The sequence below is a fragment of the Fragaria vesca genome, linkage group LG6 (genome assembly GCF_000184155.1).
Source record: "Fragaria vesca subsp. vesca linkage group LG6, FraVesHawaii_1.0, whole genome shotgun sequence".
Lineage (NCBI taxonomy): Eukaryota > Viridiplantae > Streptophyta > Magnoliopsida > Rosales > Rosaceae > Fragaria > Fragaria vesca.
In genome coordinates, this window is record NC_020496.1 from 5192557 (window position 1) to 5202142 (window position 9586).

The window sequence follows — 9586 nt, forward strand, 5'->3', positions numbered from 1 at the left end:
TAGCAATGTAATCATAACTGATGATGTAAACTCCCCTAACCCAGATTGAAAATGCTCATTTTTAGCAACCAAACAATCCCTTTCATTTAAGCTGGCAAGGTTTTTAACTAGGCAACATCACATGCACCGTTTGTCTCATGCAAAGATCATTGCTTAACATGAAGTTGTTCATGGATGTGTTTAATTAAGTCTTTGCCTAAATCTTTGCCTAAGTCTTTGCATACCATCATTGCTTAATCATTACACATAGCAGACTTGTTTAAGTCTTTACCTAAATCTACTTTTGAGAAACACGTGGAAAACATTAGAATGCGACGTTTATTTAGTCTCTCCGATTAAGATTCTTATCAGGGGGAACATCACATGATTGAGTTCTCAATGAAGTAGTTGGTGTGTTATATTTTTTTGTCTTTCGACCAAGGTTTAGTTTTTCTCACATAGTTTTTGTTACTTGGCAAAGTTTTTAACGAGGTAACATGGTATGCACCCATCAGCATGAAGACACGCGGCACAAGGGAGAGTGTTGTAGGAATATTCCACATGTCTAATGCTAGTTAAAGAAGGAATCACAATTCCGTAGAGATACGATATCAAGATATGTTTACTTGTACAATACCTTATGATGCTATGTAATCTCTTATGTAAGGACTCATATCAATAAATAAGATGATGATTCTCTATTTTCTTTACTATCTATCATTATCTCAATAATTCCTCCCGAAACATAGTTAGTTTTATAAAGAAACAAAAATGCTACTTACACCGCCTCCATATTTTTTTTTTCAAAGAAAGGTCATTGTCCAATGCATTCAATAAAAACCTTTCTTTTAGAAGATTCTACTCATACCTCCTAAATTGGTATTTAAACCTCCAATTTTTTAACAATCCACAATCACAAGGATCTCTCTCTCTTATTTTTGGTATTCTCTAGTTCCCTTTGTAAGATTTCTCATTTTGTTGTATCGAACAAAAAATAATAATTTCTTTTCCTTGTATCAAAAATAAGAATTAGATTTTTCTTTCCGTTGTGTCAAAAAAAAAAATATCCTTTCATTGTATCGAAATTTTTATTTTTATTTTCGATCACATTTGCAAAATTAAAATTGACAACACAGTACCATTTGGTCTAGTGACATGGTCTCCCCTTTAATAAGTGAGAGGTTGTGAGTTATACTCACGCAATTTTAATTTACCTGATCAAAAAATAATAATTGAAATTGGCAATTAGACCCAATACATTTTTAGTATAGTGACATAAGTCTCTCTTTGTAAGTGGGAGGTTATGAGTTCAACTCACAACAAACTCATTGTAGTATATGAATTGTTTAACTGAATAAAAAAATTGGCAATTAATTTTAATTGAAACCTAGCGTATGTTACCTCTGTTATTTAGTCATTTGTAAGTGGGAGGTTATGAGTTCAACTCACAACAAACTCGTTTTGTAAGTGAGAGGTTATGAGTTCAACTCACAACAAACTCGTTGTAGTATATGAATTGTTTAACTGATAAAAAAAATTGGCAATTAGTTTTAATTGAAACCTACTGTATGTTACCTCTGTTATTTAGCCATTTGAACGTATCATTTATTGTAGAATTTTATTCAAACTGATCATATTCAGAGAAGTAAACTCAATAGTAAATCATCAATAATTTCAGGGTGCGTCGCTATTGTCATCCTACAAACCATTTTGCATTAGGGTATTATAGTCTTTTAATAATTTAAACATATGTAGGGTGAGGTTAGCAAATGGTTGGGCGGCAATAGCCGCACCCATGATAAATTCTAGGTTAGGGACTTAGGGTTGATAAAATACGTGGTCAACCAAAACAAAAAGGTAAAAAAAATAAAAAGAATTTGTAATTTGTAACAACTTGTTGTCCTATACTGTAATTTTACATCAGCTTATTTTGGTCTTAATTTCAATAAATTAACGTGTAAAGTGAGCAAAGTGGTTTATGGGGCAATAGACGCACCCTAATTTCATTGTTATTTGGATTCTCACAATTTAGTTGTGAAATCTAAATTAAATAATCAATAATAACTTTCTTATGTCCTTATTGGATATGTGTCTTTATTGACAATTTGAATATATAGGTCGAAAACTTCTATTTTAAATTGAAGCCACAAAGAAACAGAAAAGATTACGTGTGACCAATAGCAAAATCAAAAATAAAATTAAGGAGAGTGCGATGTGGGGGGCTAGGCCCAAACAGAATCCAATACAACAATAATTGAACAACGTAAACAAGTACATGCTTGTTACCATATATCTCATCATTGATGCTCACTGTCTCTAATCCTCTTCTCCTCTTCAGCATATGCCAAGTAATCCAATCTTGCTTCATTACTATTCCTCATCATTTTTGTGGAAACCTGGGAGGAAATGGGGAATTATTTCCCAAGATTGATTTCCTCCACCAATTGGAGTATCGAATGCTAACACCCACCTCTGAATTCCTAGCCAGAACATGTAGTCTCCAATTTTCAGAATGCACATTAGGAACATCACTTGCAGCTAGTTGAGTTGTGCAACATGAAAGGTCTTGATCATAGCCAAATTGCCTAGCCACATGATGTGGTCGCACTACCAGCATAAGCACTTTAGCCGACGAAAAAGTTTCGTCAGCCTGTTAGCTTAATTTTTAGCCGACGATTTCGTCGGGAAAAGGTCGTCGGCGATGACTTTAGCCAACGAAAAAAAAAGACATCGTCGGCTATAGTCCCACAGTTTAGCTGACGAAAAACATGTCGTCGGTTTTTTTCCCAGACTTTAGCGGACGAAACAATAAGATATTCGTCGGCTAAAGTGTGTAATAAAAAATTAAAAAAATAACTATAGCCGATGAAATATAGTCTGTTTCGTCGGCTAAACCTTATAAAAAAAATTTAAAAAAAAACTATAGCCAACGAAATATAGTCTGTTTCGTCGGTTAAACCTTATAAAAAAATAAAAAAATAACTATAGCTGACGAAACATGCCATAATTCGTCGGCTAAACCATATAAAAAAAATTAAAAAATACTATAGCCGACGAATATAGTATTTAAATATCGTCGGCTAAAGTTGCTGGTTTTTGAAAAAAAAACTGCAGAAACTTTCGGCCACCTCCAATCACCACCAAAATTTGACAGAATCTTCCTCTCAATATTTCGAACAACTTTCTAGAAGAAGTCGAAGCCCATTTCTAAGCTTAAACAGGTCAATTGAATCAAAATATAAAAATCCCCAATTTTAAACCCTAAAAACTTCAAATCTTCGATTCTCCTCACACACACCGAATCGAGTTACCAAATTCTAGGGAAATGTAGTACTAATCAAACTCAACTTATCCACCAAATGGTGACCTGAGGAAGGAGAAATTCGATCAACACCAAATCCGAACCGGCGGATTTTGGAGCTCGATTTATCCCTCACGGCGGCGCCACTCGATGCACCACCTGTCCAGCAATGAAGTAGAGACGACGGCGAAGCTTTTGGGACAAGTGTGGTGGTCTCCGGTTGCTTGACTGCGGAGCTAAGCCGAGAAGAAAATCTGAAACTTTTTCTGATTTTCTGACTTCTTACCATCCACCTCCGATAAAACTCCTATATAAAGAACTTTACCCAACGAAGTTCTTTATTTTCGTCGGCTAAACTCTTTTGAAAATTTTTCGACTTTAGCTGACAACTTTTCATATATTTTCGTCGGCTAAAGTCCTTTGAAAATTTTCCTCCAAATTTGGTTCGCCGCCAAAAAATTTTTGACCTTAGCCGACGACTTTTTTAATATCTCATTGGCTAAAGTTTATAAATTCACTAAAACGCTCATATCTCCCTCTATATTACGTAGTTTGGTCAAACCTTCCACACGAAAAACTTTAATGTAGATGAGACGCAACCGCCTATATAAAAATTTTGAGACATTTACCTTCCGACGATAGGGCTCCCCATAGGGGAATAATAACGGTAAATAGGGTTGACCGCTACTATTGACACCGAGACGTTACCCGATTTACGTGATTTTTAAACCATAGCCGTATTGAACCATTATGAACACATCTTATTTAACTAGATTTTTGATAATTTTGCTTCCTATGTAGAGTTGGTTCACAAAGTTGTATAACATACTAAACAAGTTATACATTAGTAGACACGTTGTGATTCCGATGACTAAAATTCACAGACCAAAATTCGACCGTCAGATATGATCATTATGACGAAAGATGTCTATGGTAAAAAATTCAACTGGATCCAACAACGTTAAGGACTCGATCGAAACGGTCAACCATAATCCATCGTCACTTATCACACGAAAACGCTCATATCTCCCACTATATTATGTAGTTTGGTCAAACCTTCCACACAAAAAACTCTCACGTAAATGAGATGCAACTGCCCATATAAATTTTTTTAGACATTTACCTTCCGACGATAGGACTTCCCATAGGGAATAATAACGGTAAATAGTAGACACATTGTGATTCCGATGACTAAAATTTACAAACCAAAATTTGACCTTCAGATATGATCATTATGACGAAAGATGTCTGTGGTAAAAAATTCAACTGGATTTGACAACGTTAAGGGCTCGAACGAAACGGTCAACTTTAATCAGAAATAAGAAAACTGCATTTTGAAGCCCTAAACGGACTCGGATGGCCAAAAAGGCCCATACATCATGGCATAGCAATGTGTTTGACTTGTAGGGCCGTTACGCTTCCGGAAAGGTATCACAATAGTCAATCGGACACCAAACGCCAAATCTGTAGCATAGTGAATAATAAGGGTAAATTGCATTGACCGCAACTATCGGCACCGAGACTTTAGCGGAATACCGTGATTTTTCAACCATAGACGTATTTCACCATTCTGGTCATATCTTATTTCACGACTTTTTTGCGTTTGAAGGTTCTACGTATAGTTTTTTTTCCCAGATGAGTTGTTGTCCAAATATGTAAATACAAGGCACTTTAGCTGAAGAAATTCTATTTTTCGTGGCTAAACTTTTAAAAATTTCATTGCTAAAGTTCACAGACTATAGCCGAGGAAAAAATTATTCAGACGACGAAATTTTAATTTCGTCGTCTAAAGTTGACCAAAGCCGACGAAAATTTAAATTAGCCGACGAAAGAAATTTCGTCGGCTAAAGTCCACGTTAGCCGACAAAAAAATAATTCGTTTGCCTAGTTTTTTTATTTTCGTCGGCTAAAGTCTTTCTTCTGTTAGTGTCGGTAAATTTCTTCGGAGTCAAACCCAATTAGCCTACCATCCCGTATGGTTAAGCGTATTGCAAATTTGAACAAGACATTATCTAAACTAGATCTAACCAGAACTGTTTTCTCATTGTTTAGATTAACCCAAGCATATGGACGCCACCTGAAATCGATTTTGTCTACCGAGTCTAGAGCCCTCCTCTAGTTATCAACTTGAAGACCCTTAACACGGTCCCAATGAGCCAATCTTGGCACACCAGGACTGATAGCTAAAGGTTGTGGGCTAAGTTTCAGGAATCTTTCCCATGCCCAAAGTTGAACGAGTTGAAATGAAGACTTGACAATAACTTTTTTTCTTATTAGATGTACAGTTTCGAGCTTTAACAAAGTCAAGTCTCGATAAATACCAGAAAGAGATGCTGACGCAAGATCCACTCGGCTACCTATAGTCAATTTAGTTGCAATGGTTAGAGCTCATTTTTCAATCACAGTACTATAAAATACAAACCTTGACAACCAATATGAGATGAATGCTTCATGCTTGTATTCAGATTCGCTTGCCATGAAACGATTCATCCAAAGACTTGTGGTAGCCTTCTTAGATGGTGTTTTATTGAACAATTTTCTTGCATTATCTAGAGACTCTTCAATACGAACCTGTTTAGAAGTCAAATTATAAGCAACAATAGAGTCCCCAAAGACTTAGAAACCCCCCAAAACTGTTACATCCTCCAATCGATGGTGGTTTCTCCCCATTGAAAAATGAAAGTGTTTGTCTCACAACACCATTTTTCCGCTAACCCAAGAACCAATCAAGTGTCTCATTTAATGTTGTATTTGAACTCATGATTGGTTCGTAAATACCAACACTCTTCCATAGGTCCTGGTGTTTCAATGCCATACCATCAACCCATGAATTCCATGCTTCATGACCCCTAGTTACCCATCCTGGAAATGAAACATCTAAAGACCATTCTCTTGGATCAAAATTAGGAGGGAGGAAAGGAAATGAATAGGTAGGGAGATGAGAAAGAGGATCATTTGTTTGTAAAGGCACAAAAGGTTTGAGAAATGATGCTTTTCTAATAATAGTGTTTCCAATAGTTAGAGATGACACCATCATCTCTATTCTCTCTTTAATCATAGTGAAAGAATCCATGAGTTTTGGTACTAACGGATAACAACAAGAACACTACTAGAGGTCGGGCGTTCCTAGAGTCAAGGCATAGTCAACATCATAGTTTCCGCATGTTAATTTGTTTTGCTTTTCTTATGTGCATAGAGAATTACACATGCTCTGAAAACTGTTGTGATTATTGGGTTTAAGGTGGCTATAGGTGAATAAGGATGTTATCTTTGGAAGTGTAATTTGTGTTTTTTACAGGTCGGGTAATCCACTTTAAGGGTGACTTTGTTGAAATTTGGTGGAGTTGTTTCTAAAGTGGGCCCCGCAGGGCCCCTTCGGATTTCAGTATGAAATCCAGGGTAGGTCTTGTCATCATTTGACTTCAAATTGAGAAAAAATAAAAAGAAGGAAGAATATTAAAATAATAATCCAAAGTTGATGTCGAACGATCAAGTTTATGGCTCCATGGCAAAAACATCTTTGGTTTATAGGGTAAATTTATAGACTGTTCTTCTCTTTTAATTCGGTCAACAATTAATATATATGTTTGCACCCCTACATTTAGCAATCCGTAGAGATTGCCAAACTAGTTTGTTAATCTGGGTCCAGAAGGAAGTGTGTTTGGCAGCTTTGGTTTATAGGGTAAATTTATAGACTGTTCTTCTCTTTGAATTCGGTCAACAATTAATATATATGTTTGCATCCCTACATTTAGCAATCCGTAGAGATTGCTAAACTACTTTGTTAATCTGGGTCCAGAAGGAAGTGTGTTTGGCAATTTGGCCGAGAGTATTAATGTTCGGTAGAGAGTGTAAACGTCCGGTCAAAATGCTTGGCTAAGAATGATAGTTCGGCCGACGTTATGAAGGATGAAGTTTGCATTTGAACTCCAGGAATTGATTCAGAAGAAACGTTAGGCCAAAAGACCGGGGTAAGGCGCCAATATTCAAGTCGTTACTAAGGTGGTATTTCGGTCATTCAGCCGAAAATGAGGGTCTTTTAGCATTACGAAAAGTTTTCACTCGCTCACTTCAATTGAGAATATTTAATTTGGCAATTGTGACTGAGATAGAGGTGTCGTTTAAACAAGGTGTGGTGTCAGTTGGAATAAATATCAATCCATGTGGATAATTTAAGTGGACTAATGTACACAGCAAGCCATATCTAATAACTATGAGAAGTTGGCAAAGCCCATGCAACAATCTCGGCCATGAATTCATTTAAGAAAGAAAATCTCAACAAGGAAGAACTTCAATCAAATCAAAGTTTTCAAACAAGACGCATCACAGACATCAGTCAAATCAGGACATTCATATGTAATTCGACCCAAAAAAGGAAATATGATATCCAAGAGATTTCATGACATAGAGAACATACTAGCTAGATTTTCTGACTTGTATATATAGAACCTTATAACTCATTTGTAAAAGATCATGCACCACACAAACAAATCAATATACAACTTTTCACATAAACTTATCTCTATCTATCGCATATGTACTTTACTTTCAATCCAACTTTCAAACTCAATCTTATTTTTCTTAGTTTTACTTTGATTTCAGTTCTTTACATTCTTGCATTTTGATTTTCTTGTTCTTTACTTTACATGCACTTTACTTATCGCATGCACTTAGGAGTAGTTGTAACGTAGAGTTCTCATCCATTGGTCTCTTTCAATCTGTCCGAATTAGGTTGATGCGATTCGCTGTGCACGCACATATCACTTCACAAATAGGGTTTGTATGATATACACATCAGTACACAACAGAATTTTCCTTGAACATGCATGCATGTTGAACAAGACTTGCTTCAAATTAACTTATTGTCTCCACTGGAAGCTCCAAATTATAAATAATAAATTCCTCATTATTGTAAATATTTGTATGCATGCAACAATGAACTCCATAAATTAAAACTGACATATTTCGTCATTTCACATGAGATATATAGTTCATACATCATTTCACAATAGCTCGGTGTCATATTTCCAGAAGATCATCAAGAACTTCTTTATTTCAACATATAAGAAAGGATATATATATACGTCGTGATATTTCCTTTCTAACTTATTAATACATATTGGATGTGTGGTATTTCTCTATGGACAGAAAGTAATAGCGTAGTTAGGTCCCCCGGAGCAAGTGAATGTGCCTTTCTTGTCATCATAAGCGTAGCTGTAAGCCTCAGGGCATAGTTGACTAAACTTTTTAGAGTAGTCTGTAGGAGGACATGTCGCTGGCTTATCATTAGGTCCAGTGCAGCAATACCTGGGCTCATGGAACTTGGTGCACGCACTCATGCAGCCGATCACGCTCCCGCCAGCCCCCTTTACTTGTAGTTCACTCGGACAATTAGCGTTTACGTTGGCTCTGCAGGTAGAGGTCCGACAATCCCCGGGCTTATGACCGCCTTGAGCGGCCACGGACATGGGCAAGTTGAAGCCGTCAACAAGACTAACATCGTAGTAATCTTGACCCCCGCCTGCTGCGATATTAAATTCCACCAACGTGGCTGGAGGAACTCCTCCATTTCCGTTGCATGATTGCTGACCGGATGCGCAATCCCCTGGTGGAGCACAAGTGAATTTGCCGGCATTGTTCGTGAAGCAGTTGGTACGGCCCCAGAAGCGGCCATTCCATGGAACCGGAGTGACCACGGTGGTGCTAGCTTGGGGTGCCAATACGTTACTCGGCAATGCTAAGGGAGGTTTGCGATCAGAAGTTTGGGTTGCTGGCCAGACCGTGAAGGGGCACTTGTTTGTGATGGAAATTCTGGCCGAAAGTGCGCCTGCATGCATTACCAAAAATAAAAAGAATAAAGAAAGGTAATAATAATTAACATATCACCACGCTAAATTCAGTAGTCCGTACTGCATGTCAGTCTAGCGTGAAATAATAGCACAGGAAGGAAATAAGAATTGTGTATTCACCTGGAAAGAAAAGGAATTCGAAGCAGGCGAAGGTAAGGTAGAGGAGTACTTGGATTTTCATCATGATTGAATACCTGGATCAGTTGCCCATTTTAATTACTGTTATATATAGGGAACTGAAATTTACACTCCCAATTTTATAAACCACACTCTCACTTTCCTCTTTTAGTAATTTAAATTTTATTTTTAATGACATGTGTTTTGTCTTTTTAGGAAAACTTTACCCAAAAGGAAAAATGAAAGTGTAGATTGTAAAATAAGGAGTGTAAATTTCACTCCCTTATATATATAGGGTAAATATATAGACTGTTCTTCTCTTTTAATTTGGTCAATAATT

At 36.7% G+C, this 9586-nt stretch overlaps 1 protein-coding gene across 1 annotated transcript; it reads right to left on the reverse strand.

Annotated features, from left to right (window-relative positions):
• Positions 1 to 8226: 8226 nt before the first annotated feature.
• LOC101296303 (glucan endo-1,3-beta-glucosidase-like) lies at positions 8227 to 9359 on the reverse strand. The gene is made up of 2 exons (XM_004302380.1): positions 9250 to 9359; positions 8227 to 9107 (listed from the first exon to the last, which is right to left on the reverse strand). Exons 1-2 carry the CDS (start codon positions 9311 to 9313, stop codon positions 8419 to 8421), a joined length of 753 nt encoding a protein of 250 aa, XP_004302428.1. The 5' UTR covers positions 9314 to 9359; the 3' UTR covers positions 8227 to 8418.
• Positions 9360 to 9586: the final 227 nt, after the last annotated feature.

What these genes read in the sequence shown, in the direction of transcription:
- LOC101296303 (XM_004302380.1), bottom strand. Translation starts at nt 9,313, where the DNA reads ATGATGAAAATCCAAGTACTCCTCTACCTTACCTTCGCCTGCTTCGAA. An exon ending in CGAATTCCTTTTCTTTCCAG is followed by an intron (nt 9,108 to 9,249) that starts GTGAATACACAA and finishes TAATGCATGCAG; the next exon opens with GCGCACTTTCGGCCAGAATT.